General features: G+C 29.3%; 1 protein-coding gene and 1 non-coding gene across 4 annotated transcripts in view; one reads left to right on the top strand and one right to left on the bottom strand.

The window, feature by feature from the left end:
• The first annotated feature begins 1,391 nt into the window (after positions 1 to 1,391).
• On the top strand, positions 1,392 to 1,464 carry Trnah-aug (transfer RNA histidin (anticodon AUG)). Its single transcript has one exon. It is a non-coding gene; the product is annotated as a tRNA-His (tRNA).
• A 9,527-nt stretch (positions 1,465 to 10,991) lies between these two features.
• The window catches only part of LOC145242171 (bifunctional protein GlmU-like), a 38,242-nt gene continuing 33,067 nt past the window's right edge, over positions 10,992 to 16,166 (bottom strand). For all 3 annotated transcript variants that reach the window (XM_080105158.1, XM_080105157.1, XM_080105159.1), the window contains one exon: positions 10,992 to 13,859. In XM_080105158.1, the coding sequence (XP_079961284.1) occupies positions 13,409 to 13,858 (450 nt within the window). In that variant the 5' untranslated portion in view covers position 13,859 and the 3' untranslated portion in view covers positions 10,992 to 13,408. The remainder of the gene's footprint in view (positions 13,860 to 16,166) is intronic.

Here is a 16,166-nt window from a genome sequence, read left to right as displayed (position 1 = left end):
TTTATTTATTTACTAACTCATTATCCTTTTGTAGGTTTTCGACTATGCTGAATAAGAAAATCTCATTCAAATTTTGTGGAGACAAGTACTTATAGAGATATAAAGACCTGTATTATGCACTGAAATTCATTGGCAGCCAGGTTTGTACGTATGTGTGATAAACAAATCTACTTCTCTCCTACTGACACTGCCCCTCCATTTTTTTTTAACATTTGCGGGTGGGTATGCTGACAATGATTATCACAGTTAACTTTGGGGAAATCATTGCCTCCCCCTAAAAAAAAAAACCAACAAAAAACAAAAGAAAAAAAAGGGGTGGTCTATTCCCAAAAGCCGTTCTTACCATGGGGAGTTTGCGATGTCTATTCCAAACACCATTCTTAACATGACAATACTCAAAGAAGTGAAGCAAAAAAGTCGTAATTGTTTTGTTTTACACATTAAAAAAAGACAACATAAAACTGGAATTTAATTTAATACCATTGATGGAAGAGTTGAAAAGAAGAGGAAGACTTGAACAACAAACGGAAACAGCTACAACTGCTACCACTGATTTCGATCACTCTAAACAATTCATATACAGTGAGAATCCCTAACTTCTAAAACTTCTGTTTTTACTTTCCATTATTATTCGAATGGACTATTTTTCGTAATTTTATTAATTCATACTGATTTACGCCTTCCCTTAATTCCTTTGTTTGAATTCAAACAGCACCTACATGTTATTGCCCCAAACCAGCCCGAATCGCCAGTGAAAGCCAGATTATTTTATTTTGGCTACGGCTGCCAGAGTTTGTAATTGTTCAGGGATGGCAGTGGCCACCAACAACAACAACCATAGTTTACTTTTTTTCTTACAAGGGGGAGGGGGGTCTTCCACCAGGCAACGTTGGTTAACAGGTCCTGCTAGTAGTATATATAATATTTTGTTCAAAATTAAAAATAAAAGTAAAAAAAAAAAAAACATTGAATTTTACACGGTTGTTAATAGTACTCAATAAAAAGCGCAAGATGTTATTTTATTCGATCTAGTTAAACAAAATTATCATTGGGCGCAACAATAAATCTTTTGTTTCAATCTAAAAAGATTTCAGTATCTATACTCTTAATAAAATTCTAAATGTTTATTTATTTATGTGTGTTTGCCTACCAATAAAACTTTCAAACAGATGCACCAAATTAAAAAAAAATTTTTTTCCATGAAAGGTGTGAGTCCCTAGATTATCCTTATCTATATATGGTTCGTAACGAACAATGCCAAGTCACACAAAAAGCCTGAAATAAGGGTTTTGGGCAGTTTCGTGCAATTGTCGAAAAAGTTACCTGACCATGTCAACGGAATTTAACATTGTCTGTATACAGTCACCGTAACATCTTTCGGCATACAGACAGAACTTGTGGCACAATGGATAACGCATCTGACTATGGATCAGAAGATTCCAGGTTCGAATCCTGGCAAGTTTGTAATAATTTTAACCATCATTTTATCCAACGTTTACTCATTATCCTTACCCTTAGTTTGGATATACAAATTTTTTTTTCAGTGATTTTGTTTTGTGCATATGGGAATTTCCCATACTCCGAGTTCACAGGGTAAGCGTTGATGGTAAGACGATGTTGAGTGTACTCGATTTTGTGTTTGACTCGCCGTTGTGTGTGCCAACGTGACGCAGCTGCTAGTATATATTTCAGACTATTTTTTAAAAAGGCAATTTTTTTGTTTTTTTTTTTAAATCAAACACTCTGTATATTAAGGTTCAGTGTGGCGCCCAATTTAAATGTTTTGGTTACATTAATCCAAGGCTAGTCTGCAGCGGTTATTTTCATTTCTATTCATGCAATTTTCAGGTTTTGACTGAAAAGTTCATAATTAAAAAAAAATTCATTCTCAACAAGGCATATTGCCAGTAAAGCATACAGTGATACTGTGATAAGGACCAGATTTATAGGGAGAAAACTTGGGTGGGGAGTTGAGCAACAAAATGAATGTCTGTTCATATTAGATTTAGATTTCTACATATTGATACTGTCTGACAGACAGGGAGCAGAAAGGGAATTCCATAAGTCAGTGGTTCAAGGAGAGAAAGAATTGGAGTAGAAAATCTTCTGACATCTGTGGAATTCTACAGTGAAGGGGTGGGAGTTTGCTTCTAGTCAGGTGGTTCAGGGAGATTGTCACTTAGGGAGTACACACGCAGTTAGTTCATTGGAGTACATTCCGTGGAAGTGCTGATAAACCAAGCTGAGGAATGCAACATTGATGTGATGGAGCTTGAGTGCAGGATCTATTAGATAAGTAGCTTTCCTGGTTTCTCTGATCTATCTCTAAGATTGAGCATACAGTTTCTTGAGCAAAACATGTCACTTAAACATTTCAGTTTGGTTGAACTTAAATGTTGAGAAAAAACATTGTCGTTGTTTAATATGATTAACAAAATAATGACACCGCTTTGATGAACATTTTTAATAAAGCACATGTGTTTGGTTTTCTTAGAATGCTTTGAATGTTTATACTTAGAATCTTTATTGCATTTATTTATCATTTGTTTATTTCATAGCCATGAAGTGTTCTGCTACAAGATGTCAAAGAAAAAAGATGTCAGGATCCCCAAGAAAAAAAGGCTGTAAAAATTCTAAAGAAAAAAAAAAAAAAATCCTCTATCCCAAATTTATTTATCAAGATCTCAAAGCAAAAAAGATATCCACACCCTAAGGTGAAAAAGATTTCAAGACCATAAAGCGAAAAAAAAAAATATTAAGACCATAAAGCGAAAAAAAAAAAAAATGTCAAGACCACAAAGCAAAAAAAATGTTGACACCCTAAAGCAAAAAAGATGTGAAGACCATAAAATGAAAAAAGATGTCAAGACAATAAAGCGAAAAAGATGTCAATACAATAAATTTTAAAAAAAGATGTCAATACAATAAATTAAAAAAAAAAGATGTCAATACCACGAAACAAAAACAATCTTCATACTGTCCCTTTATAAAAATAAAAAATAAGAATATTTAACGATTAACAGTAGAGGAAAGTGAAATCTACAAACTGGGTTCAAACTCCAGCAGAGGCAGCTTTGTGTTCATTTCAGACTAATTCCCCGGGAAAAGGTGACATGAATTTATTTTTCCTCCAAATATTGGTAAAAATCACAAGGCATCCATATTGTGTTTTAAATAAAAGAAAAGTCGGATCAGGTATTATTCCTAAACAACTAATAACTGCACAACCTGCTTTTTAAAAAAAAAAAAAAAATTTTTTTTTAACCACAATGAAAAACGAAATCCCAAGAGACACATTCCTATTTTTAGATGTTCCTCTGTAAAGAATATGAATGTCTCTTGTGCATTTGTCTGAATAACAAGAGAAAAGCAAATATAGTTTTATTGAAATAATAATTTCTAAACTATTTTCATGTAAATATAGAAACATCTCGATTTTGTTTTCATCATGCTTTTTTTTCTTTTGATACAACCTAACAAAATTTCATTGTTTTTTTTTTTTCTCAACAAATTTAAACATAAAAAAAGCAAAAAACAAACCAACATTCTCAGTGAGTGAAACCATTTTTCAGACACAGAAAAAAAATATAATTTCTTCAGATTCCAACCAAAATTTTTATAGTAATCATTACTATTACGGCCACAAATTATTTGATTCTTGTATATTAAAAAACAAAATTAAAGGAAATCTGTAAAAATCTATGATGTGTGTACCCGTGACAATATGAAAAGATCATATTCCAAAAATCACATAAATTGATCAAGTATTTTTGTTTTTATAAAAGAAATCACTTTGAAGCGATTAATGGTAATTCGTAGCGGGACAAGATCAAAGTGTAGTATCTGTTCTTCAGATGCTGCACTTCTATTTCTTGTTCTCTTTCGGTGGAGGAAAAATCCTTCACGACTGAGACAATTTTTATTTTTGTACCTTTTCTCCACGTCAAAAAACGACCCTGGTGTCTAACTCTGTCTCGTGGGGAGGCATAGTAAATAGGTACAACATAAATCTAGTATGAATTATTGTCGAGTTATCTCCCTTTGTTTGAGATATTTTATATCTTCCAAAATAGTGTGCTAGACAGTCACTTCTTGGATACTCATAAAATTTGATTTTCTTATCTATATAAATAAAACAGTAGATGTATGTATGTGTGTGAAAATATTTAGCCAATAAACACTTAAACTACTGCTCACATAACACTTAAATAAACAGGAAATAATAATCATGTATCAAGGATGGTTTATAATGAGTAAAATCTTTAGATTCGTGAATGACGTATACAGAAATAGGTGGACAAGTTGAAATGCAAAATGTTCATTTCAACTTGCCAGCATATTTTTCTTTCTTTCTGTGTATGAGCAAATTAACTTTAAATCTTTCTTATCTATCTGTTGATAGCTCAAACAGTAGGGAAGGCAACTGGAGGACTAAATGTTTTGGTTTCTATTCTTTTTTTTTTTTCTGTAATTTTGGCTTTTAATTAAACATAAAAAATCTCCAATACTAAACATTCACAAAATACTTATTTAAAAAAGAAAAAAAATCTTGATTTTTAAATCTTGATTCAATCGAATATTTGTAATAAAAGCAAATATCTTAAATTTGTTATTTTACCAAAAAAAATCGGAAAAGACCATTTTTTTGTCATAACATATTTTATTAAAAATTTGTTTGCTTATTTTAAAACCGGAACACATAAAGTAAACATTATTTAGAAAGGATTTTTCTAGAGCATTCACTATGAAGCTGAATGGTCGGCAGAAACTGCAGGTACAAAATTATTTTAAAGGAAATAATTTATTTTTTATTATCTACTTATTTGTGTTAAACAATTTAAAACAAATAAGCATATTGCTGTGTAAATATTGGTTGAGTTTTTTTTTTTTTTTTTAGGAAGTACTCACCTTTAAATTTTAATTTGGTCACTTCCGGTTTACCTCTTTACTTTATTTATAATGTTTGTGTGAAAATATTTAACCAATAAACTCTTCAACTACTGATCACATAATACTGAAATTAACATGAAATAGTAATCATACACCAAGATTATATATAATGAGTAAAATCTTTGGATGGATTAGCAACACGTACAGAAATATATATTAAATATTAATTTAAACTTGCCAACATATTTCTATTACTTTAGCACATGTGTAAATTCATTCATAGCTTGTAGCAGTTTAATTTTAAATCTTTCTTATCTATTTCTTAATATTGCAAATGGTAGGGAATATAGCTGGAGCGCTAAATGTTTTGGTTTCGATTCTACCTAATAGTACCCAAATCATTTTTTTTTTGCTTTACTTTTGAAATTAGTACTGTATATTAGGTACAATATAATATTCAATAGAGAATTGGATCTGTAATATTAAATATGAAATTTGCATGCATTAAAATATATTTAAGCATTTTTGATGACTGGGCAAGGTCGCCCCTCTCTCCCCAACTAGTTTAAAAATAAAACTACTTCATCTATTTACATGAATTTTGGAATATGATGTTTTTGTTTTGTCAAGGATACGTACACAATAGAGATTTTTCTTTATTTGGTAAATTTTTATGTTAGGTCCACCTACACAAATCTCTTTAAAATGATGACCTGAATAGGTTTTCGACTATGCTGAATAGGAAAATCTCATTTAAATTTTGCAGACAAGTAGTTTTTGAGATATAAAGATCTGTATTATGCACTGTAATTCACTGGTTGCCATGTTTTTTTTTTAAAATTTTCTTCCTTTGAAGATTGTAACATTAGGTATGGGGCAGTCAAACCGGCTGCCAACATTACCCTGTTTTTATTGAAACCAGCCGAGAGATCTTTTTAGTATCCCCGTTGTTCCCTTAAGTGCAATTGTCTGGATCTCTTTTGCACATGGTTTACCAGGAATATTAGTTAGGTAGGACTTCAGGTTTTTCTTCATAAGCCCTGTAGCACCTGTAATAACTGGTATGATTGATATCTCCCTAAGATTCCAGTTTCTTTTCATATCATACATGTGACCATACCATGTTTGTATGTACACACGATAAACAATTAATTCTACTTCTCTTCGATTGACACTGCTACCTAGAGAAAACAAATCCACTATTTTTTTTTCTTTCACAACCGAGAAATTAGTAATATGCATCTGCAAAATTTAAATGAGATTTTCTTATTCAGCATAGTCGAATTTTTACATTAGGTCCGCCTCCAGAATTTTTAACATGAGGAGGTTGGGGGAGGGGGGTATTCTGAAAGCCGTTCTTAAGATTTTTAAAGAAAATTGTAGAGGTGGACGTATTTGTTTATGTAAAAAAAATTTTTTTAAAATACCCTTTATTTTTTTTATGATAGGAGGATTCTAAACACGAACCGCTTATTTTGAAGAAGTACAGTTTGAATATTAATCAGAATAATTCATTTTGCTTTGTCTACTCATTTGTGACGTATTTGCAGAAAAAATTACGGGTTTGTATTACTATACACATAGATTCGAAAAACAACAAATAAAATGTTATCAAAGGCAAGATAACTTACTTTTCTACCTAACTGGATAATGTTTTAGTGTTTTTATTTAATGTAACATGTTTATTCAGCTTGAAAAACTTACAGTGTGTACCAATGTATTTGAAAATTACAAATGGCGCCAGACTCTCTGTTGAACACGGTAAGTTTGGGAAAAGGAGTTAAAAATAAAAAAAAAAACTATACAAAATACTGTTAGAAACAATGTATGTTACCGTGATATAAGCGGACATATATTCGGTGGATTTTTAATCATATTTTGTATAGTTTTTATTTTTAACTCCTTTTTCCAAACTTAGTGTATCCAACAGAGAGTCTGGCGCCATTTGTAATTTTCAAATGCATCGGTAAACACTTTATCGAGCTGGATAAGCATGTTACATTAAATAAAAACACTAAAAAATTATCCAGTTAGGCAAAAAAGTAACTTATCTTGCTTTTGATAACATTTATTTGTTATTTGACAACTTTTTCGAATCTAAGTGTATAGTAATACAAACCCAAAATTAAATATTTAAAAGAAGTTTAAAGACAATTTACTTTATCATCAATATTAACTGAGTGAAATAATCATTTTGATTATTCGATTATTGTTATTCACAATCAATGAACATAGTGAAGTAAATAGCTGTAAACTTCTTTGAAAAGATTTTTACCTAAGTTTAAGTTGAAAATTTAGAAAACCAAATAATGTCATATCATTTTTTTTGTTTTTTTAGTTTCTGGCAAACAACTTCTGTAAAAACAGCTTCATGTTTTATTTTTTGGTGCTTATTTAGAGCTACAATTGTTTAAAAACAAAAGTACAGAAAAATATTTATGATGTACGCACTCGTCATGAAACGAAGATGTAATATTTGCAACAAAAAAAAAAAAAGAAAAAAAAAGAAAAAAAAAAAAAAAGAAAATCACTTAAATTGATCCAGTACATTTTTTTAAAAATTTAAAATCGCTATTTTAATACTAAATGTATAAGGCAGATTTTCATCCCGATAGTTTGAAGAATTGAGTTGTCTACCCATTATTTATGCCAAATCAAAAACTTGCGTTGCCATAAAATTTGATTTTCTTAGTTAAAAAAAAAAAATAAAATAAAAATGAATAAATATGGAAGAGTTTGATCAATTTACATGATTATTGGAATATGACATCTTCGTTCCATGACGGGTATGTACATCATAAAATTTTTTTTTGTATATTTTTTTTATCAATAAGTGTAGTGCTAAATAAGCACTTTTCTCTTCATTTTGTTGGCGGTATTAACCCAAGTGGTCGACCCTTTATGGAGAGAGAAATGTAGACATTCAATGTTGTTGACGATTAGTGTGCAGTCTGAATTGATGTGCGTTTGCGTGGTTCACATGAATTTTGAATAGAGAAGCTTGGTCACATCTTTGAAAACGTTACGTAAGTTTAATTTGAAAGTTTACAAAACCAAATAAGTTATGCTAATTTTTTTTTATTAAAATGATTAAAATCATTTGTTTTTCATGAATAAGTTTGTTTTTTTGTTTTTTACAACAAAAATTCCAGAAACATCCCCCTCCACCTCCAATAAAAAATGTTTTCTAAATTTTCTAATTAAACATATTGAATTTTTTGTGCTTAAGATATAGTCAACAGATCGATTTGTTTAAATATGTTGTTATAAACAAAAACAACAGTATCTAATTGTCATGTCGAAAATAGTAATATATCCAAAAATTACGAAAATTTATTGAGTAGAAAATTATTTATAGTTAAAAGTAACTTTTACAGAAAATTGGAGGAAATGTCATTTTCCGTAGATGTGAACACCTTGGAGATTGCGAATACAGGAGACATATGTATATCCTTTTTGCAACTTTAATGGCGACGTTTGTTTTAGCCGATAGCAATAGAATTTTTTATTATTATTAAAAACACAATAGCAGTTGTTCTACTCAATGAATTTTGGTAATTTTTGGATATATTACTACTTTCGACATGACAAGTAAGTAATGTTGTTTTGGCTTAAAACCACATATTAAAAAATCGATCTATTGACTATCTTGATAAGCACCAATTTTTTCAATGCAAATTGTAAAGCAAAAAAATTGTTTTAATTTCCCAACATTTCTTTGAAAATAATTTATGTTACTAAAAGTAATGATTACTAAAGTTCTTTTTTCAAAATGAGACATTTGTTGTTTTTTTTTTTAATATAAAAAAAAAAAAAAAAAAAAAAAAATTACAACACATTTGTAATCGTGAAATTTTTCTTTTTAATCAGTCGTTGATATTTCTGGTCAAGGTGAGATATTTCAAACAGATAACGGCACGCAATTACATTTATGGTGATAACTTAAAAAAATATTTATTTTTGTAATAGTTTTTCAATATCTAAATAAATTTCTCGTTATTAAAATGATGTGCAATTTAGTGTACTTCAAACATACACATCGATAAGAATATGAGTTAAAAGACTCGATACTTGTACAGTTTAGTCAAGACATTAAAAAGACACTTACACCTTCTCAACTCTGATAAAATGTTTTTTTTTTTAATTTAACATTTCTTTTTGCCATTAAAAAATTAAAATATCGGAAAAAGTTTAAATTGTATGTATCCGTTATAGAACGAAGTTCTCCGAAAAAAAAATTCACTTAATTTCATCAAGTAGTTTGTTTTTTTTACAGCGGAAAAACACGTTTTTATGAGATCGCGTTGAAGGCGGCCATCTTGGATTAAAAAAAAAAAAATTTGTTTTAATTTTAGAAATGACAAAGGGAGATAACTCCAGTTAAAGCGCTGACACCTCTCCCCATCTCTAAATACTAGCTTTTCTTCCGAAAAATCGAACATTTTGCTCGGTATCATAACAAATTGTTTTTTCATTGTAAAAAAAAATTTAAAAAAAAAAAAAAAAAAAAATACTTGATGAAATTAAGTGAAATTTTTTTTCAGAGAACTTTGTCCCTAAACAGATACATAAAATTTAAACTTTTTTCGATATTTTCATTTTTTAATGTCTTGGCTAAACTGTACAAGTACCAAAGACACTTACACCTTCTCAACTCTGATAAAATGTTGTTTTTTTTTATTTAACATTTCTTTTTGCCATTAAAATTTACATTAGTTTAATTTGAAAGTTTAGAAAACCAAATGTTATATAATTTTGTATTAATTTATTATTTCATTTTTTATGAACAAGTTGTTTTTTTAAAACAAAAGCCCCCACTAATTGAAAAAAAAAAAAAAATTATTTTAATCAATTAATAAAAAGTTATATAACAATATTTGGTTTTCTAAATTTTCAAATTAAACACATAAATTTTTTAATGCAAAATGAGAAAGTAAAAAAAAAAAAAAAAAAAAAAAAAAAAATGAAATTGTTTTAAACTAATTTCCCAACCAAAGGCATAGCCAGGAAGGACCAAGGGGAGGGGGGTTCATACTTTTGCAGCAAAAAATTTACAAAATATATTTTGTTTGTTTTAGTAAAGCTTTTTTTCATTTATTATAATTAGGGCAACCTAAAAATTTCAATTAATTGAGTTTTCTTATAACGTGAAATTTAAATATTTTGATTGAGTTATGAATTTTTTTATATAGTTACTTTGCCAAATTATTGATTAATAAATGTAATTTTTGGGTTGCCCTAACTATAACTTTTCATGTTTCATAAATTTTATTAAGCCTTGGTACCTTTTGTCACATTCTGGTTGTCATCAAATACTTATAAATGTACGAAGCAAAACAAAAAAAAAAATGAACAAAACGAAATGATATGAAAAGTTGTTGTTTTTTTTTTTGGTTTTCTGTACAAAAAAAATAAATAAATAATAAAATAAATCAGTAAATATTTTGAATGAATCGAATCCAACCCTGTAAAATTCCCCTATGTAAACTTTGAGATGTAATTGTAAAATGGCAGGCAAAATTGATTCACAAGCAGCAAATAATCACCCCATATGCAGCAAATTATTTAGGACAAAACAAATGCCTGCCTGCCTATCTCTGGCTGCCCTACTAGTGCTTTAAATTAGGGAAAATTTTTTTAGTTGACTTCCCTGAGGGGGTGGGTCCAAAAAGCATGGAAAGCACGGCTGGCTAAACCTTTGTTCCCAACAAAATATCTTTTCAAATAATTTATGTTGCTAAAAATAATGATTACTAAAGTTCTTTTTCAAAATGACACTGTATTTGTTTGTTTTTTTTCAAAATAAAAATTTAAAAAAAAAGACGTTACAACTAATTTGTAATCGTGAAATTTTTCTTTAATCACTCATCAATATTTCCGGTCAAGGTGAGATTTTTTTCAAACATATTCCGGCATACGATTACATTTATGGAGATAACATTATTTAAAAACATTTTTTTTTTAAATAGTTTTCAATAATTCTCATTATTAAAATTATGTGCCATTTTTTTTTTTTTACCTCATACAAATACATTAATAACAATACGTGTTAAAATCCTCTTACACCTTCTCAATTCTGATAAAAAATACTGATAAAATGGTTTGTTTGTTTTTTTTTTTTGTCATAAACTTTAGATATATCAACAGGAATTAAATGAATATCTTAACCAAAACAAGAAATTCAAGTTAAGTGTAATATAACATTAAAAAATGGACCGTTTTGATTTTACTTTGCAAAAAGGATGATAAATTCAACACTTGATTATCACTGATAATTATTTGTTTCTAGTTTCGGAAGAGTTCACACAAGAAAAGAGGTGATAAGCTAAAATTTTTATGATTTTTAGTGAAAATTTGTTGGTAAATCAAAACATACAAAAAGGGAAAAGGGGGAGACAACCCAAATTTTTTAATGATATTCAGTGAAATTTTGTAGGTAAATCAAAACACACATTACATAGAGAAAAAGGGAGACAATCCAAAATTTTAATGATATTCAGAGACATTCTCTACATTAAATAAATGAACTTACATAATAGAAAACATTAATTATCGCCGCATTTACCGAATTAAATTGATTTCTTTTATTTTGAGAAAATAAAATTTGAACATAAAATATAACAATAAGTTTAAATTAATTCAGTAAATATTCCAATAATCAATGTTTTCCATTGTGCAAGTTCGTTAATTTGATGTACTTGTTTTGATTTCCTTACAAAGTTTCACTGTAAAATCATTAAACGTCTAAATTGTCCCCCCTCATGTTGAACTCGTCCAGAATTGAAAGCAAATAATTATCAGTGGCAATCTAAAGTGCACAAGTACCTAAAATTCTGCTTTTGTTTTTCTCTCTTTAAAAAACAATAACCAGATTGTCAAGTAAAATGTTTTTGTTAAAAAATATTATTGTTTTTTGTGTGTAGTATTCCTTTTTTTTTTTTTTAAATTGTTCAAAATTTGTTCCCATATATCCAGTTTTGATTTAGCATTAGCCATTTTGGATATTAATCACCTCAGTTGACACGAAGCTGAGAAAATAATTCTTTTGCGTTTTTATACACTTGAGACAATGAGGTAAAGATTATTTACTGTATCTGCAGTAAATAATCTTTGATATCTCAGATGATGGATTTTTTTTTAAATATTGTTTTTTTTTTCTTAGTGTATTAACCTCACTTTAGGTGAAGATGTTTATTTGATCTTTGATTATCCTGGTGTATTGGTGGGTTAGTTGCACATAATATTTATTGGAGATCTTGTGGAATGATGTATTGTTTACCAAAGTTAATTGCTTTTCATGATGAAATTAATATTTTTTGGTTTTTATTATTGTATCTTCTGTCTTAATACATGCATATTTTTATGTGTTATCTCTAACTACTCACTCAGAGTTACATCCCCTGAATGACGTCATTTCCCTCTTTATAATAAAGGACTAGGTAGTTACTATTTTGGTCACAACTCATACACATGTTTGTAATTAATTCTAGGTTTTTGTAATTGTATTTTCTATCTTAATATATGCATATCTTTATGAGGGAGTTTGCTTAAAAGAAATTAAATTTCTGATAAAAGTGAAACGGTTAGTATATGGAAAAAGTTGATAAAAATTTAAAACAAACTAATTAAAAATATTGACACAGAAGCATGTTAAAAAAAAAAAAAGTTGAACTTTAGTAGTTAGATTTGAATATTTTTCTTACCATTTTATATAGTAATCATTTCATGTCTGTGTGTTTTGCGATTGTGAATACAAAATTGGAAAATATTTATTTTTTTATTTTACTATTACAAAGGAGGGGGGTCGTCCAGAGTGGCACGTGCCAGAATACAGCGTTTTGAGGGGGTAAAAAAAAAAAAAAAAAAAAAATCAAAATAATAAAAAGCTAATAAAAAAACCTGAAATTTTATACTAAAATGAGTTTTTGTGGTTGCAATATGTTTTTGTGTTTTATGTGTGTAATACTGTTTTTAAAACGGATTTTAGATCCTTGATTGTAATTTTATGAAAATAAATATTTTGAGAACGTTCTGAAATTTTGAAGATTAACGAATTAACGAATTATCAACAGCCGGGAGGGGGGGGGATTGAAGTCTTATGAACGTCTTGAGACTAATACGATCATACTCATCATTTTTAGTGTGAATTTTGCATTTTTTTTTCTCTCTTAAATAAAGACATTTTCTACTAGCATGATTAATATTATGATTTATATTAGATAATATGATTTTGACGCATAATAAAACTTCAACAGCTTCAATTAACATCAGCATGTTTTCTTACAAGATCATTTCATATAATGTTTTCAGCTGTAATACTAAAAACCTCCCTTTTTTAATTTGTTTCGTGCCCTGAATTAAAATAAAGAAATTCCTAAAATAATTTTTTTTACTTTTGATAATAACCTAAAACTTCCATCATAAAAATATTTTTACATCAGCCCTAGTTCAACAAGAACGATAACAATGGTAGCGTTCTTTAGTTAGAAAGGTTCAAAATCTCAAGATCTTTCATTCATTACAAATACTGGTACATCTGTTCAGTCCCGCGTACATCTTTCGACACAACTAGTTCTCTATAACCCGTTTCGTTGTCTGGCTGCCGCTCAAACCTCGCACCATAGCAATCCCCAATGACAACCTCGGCCGTTGTGTGTACTATAAGATCGCCATACACATGTCCACCAATAACTTCACCATTTTCGTTGCTCAGGCTAATGTGTAGATGCCCGCCACCAGAGAGGGTGCCTACAAGAGAAACAATCTCAAAGTGACCTTCAAAGTTCTTGATGGTTACAGAGTCAGCCAATCGTAATTGAGCTTTAGTTATACTGCCAACACAACTGAGGATGAAGGCGCCTTTCAGGTTCCTAGCTTTCACAAAATCCTGGAGCGATGTTCGAACTTCTTGACCAGGAAACAAACGCAGTGGATAGCACTTCAATGTACATGAAGGGGAGTCAGCCATTCTAATGAAGGAAAAAAGAGAAAAGAAAAATGTTAGGAGTTTTAATAAAAACTGAAGATTAGAAAATTTGTGTTAAATTTATTTGCATTAATATAAATTTACAAAAAGTTTGAAAAATAAAACGTGTGAAAATAAGCATTTAAAATTTTTTTTTTTTAAATAAAATATTTGAAAAAAAAAAAAAATTAAAAACATTTAAAAAATGAATAACATTTTAAAAAAAAACATTTTAAAAAATTTGAAAAATAAAAACCAAAATTAAAAAAAAAAAAAACCCACAAAATCTGAAAAAAAAAAAAAAAAAAACTCACAAAATTTGAAAAAAGAACAACATTCAAATAAAAAACATTTACAAAAAAAAAGGAACATTTGCAAAAACAAAAAAAAAGGAACATTTGCAAAAACAAAAAAATTTAAAAAAAAAAGAACATCTGTAAAAAAAATTTGAAGAAAAAAACATTTGAAAAAAAACTTGTTCAATTAAAAATTATTTTAACAGAGAGAATATGGAGAGGCATCATTTTTATATGTAACCAAAAAATATCCATCTCAGGACAGTTCAAATTAAACCCCCCCCCCCACTCTGCTCTCCTGAACAGGACAATTTTGCACCAGTTTTATGTATTCTAACAAAAATTAAAATCAAAGTATAATGCTACTAAACCTCATGTTTAGAAGCCTTATTCCAATTTCGATCCAAATGCATTACATTATTTTGATTCTAGAAAATTTAAGGCATAAGCGAAAGAGGTCTTAAGAAGAAATTGAAATTCAGGAAATTTCGCTTAATTAATGTTTAATGCCTATAAGATAAAAATTTAATGCAGATCTGAAATATTTGAATTTTGGAGCACAGGGTAGAGCAGGTGCTAGTGCGACTGAAAAAGTTAGGAATGGATGGAATAAGTTCAGAGAACTTCTATCATTACTAACCAGCATAGTGTTACTAAGGTCAATCAAGAGAAGAGTCTATCGAGCATGTGAACGCAGTATGATCAAGTATAGAAGTGAAATCTGGCCAGTAAAAGTTCACAATGTGTATTGCATGGATATAAAATCATACCCCTTCACTGTAGATGACAAAAAACTTTCTACCCTGATAGAGTCTTCCTTTTAATTGACCAATCAGATGAGAGCAAGACATTTGTTAGCAGCAGATGTATAACCAGTAGAAAAGACACAGATTTTAGCAGCAGATGTATAACCAGTAGAAAAGACACAGATTTTGAACACTCATATCTAGTGACCTCTACAGTGAAGGGGTTGGCTTTTGCTGCTTGTCGGGTTGGTTGGGAGTAAGTATGTACATGGGGCACAAGTACTAGGAGTTCATCAGAGAGCACATTCTATTAATGTACTTGCAAAACATGCACAGGGATATAACATTGCGGTAATGGGAGGAAGGTTGGAGCTCAGCCGATAGTGCGTGGTACGTTGATTTGAAATTTAAGATCTTGTCTAAGAGTGTGAGACTAAGGATAGATTTATTAGTCTAGATGTGCTTACAATACTCCATGAATTGTACTATTGTAAACAATATACTTTCTTCGGGTTGCTTGCCAATGAAATTTTTTTCCTGTTCCTCTGACATTAACCAACATGCAGAAATTTAATTGGTTGCTTTTGTTTAATGTCATAAAACCATTTGGATTATTTGATGCTGAATCCAGTTTTTATGCTTCAAGTTGTTTTTATATCTTCAAATATTTATTCATGGTGTTTGGTTTGGTTGTTTTGTTTTATGGCACATCAACCCTTTTTGAGTTATTTAATACCAAATCTGGTAATTTGGAAAAAAGTTTTATGCATGAGATTCTTTAAATATTTACTTGTTACGTGTTTAGTTTGATTGCTTTGTTTTATGGCATATCAACCCTTTTTGGGTTCAATCGTTTTGGTAAAAGTTTTTATGCTTCAAGTTCTGCATAGCTTTAAATATTTATTCATGGAGTTTAGTTTGATTGTTTTGTAGAAGACAATTGTTTTTGACTTTGCAGAACATGATTTGATTTTGAAAAGGTAAAGGAAAAAAAAAAACAAACAATAATATCAATGTTTGGTGCATTTTAAGTCAGGAAGACAATATCTTTAGACAACCTGATCTAGTAGCACCAGATGCTCTCGCCACCCACTGGATGTCTTTTAAGGTCATACCCAGAATGACAGAAATTTAAATGTAATGTGAACAAATATTTTGCTACCTATCTCTTCACTCAGATTGCTCCAAATAAATCTTGCCTCTATCTAAACAACCTTTTATGCAACATGTTTTAGACAAAAACAAAAACAATTCAAAACATAATTCTGT

Source organism: Euprymna scolopes, chromosome 21 (assembly GCF_053919585.1).
Source record: "Euprymna scolopes isolate OS-2025 chromosome 21, ASM5391958v1, whole genome shotgun sequence".
NCBI classification, from domain to species: Eukaryota; Metazoa; Mollusca; class Cephalopoda; order Sepiida; family Sepiolidae; genus Euprymna; species Euprymna scolopes.
This window is presented reverse-complemented; position numbering and strand designations above follow the sequence as displayed.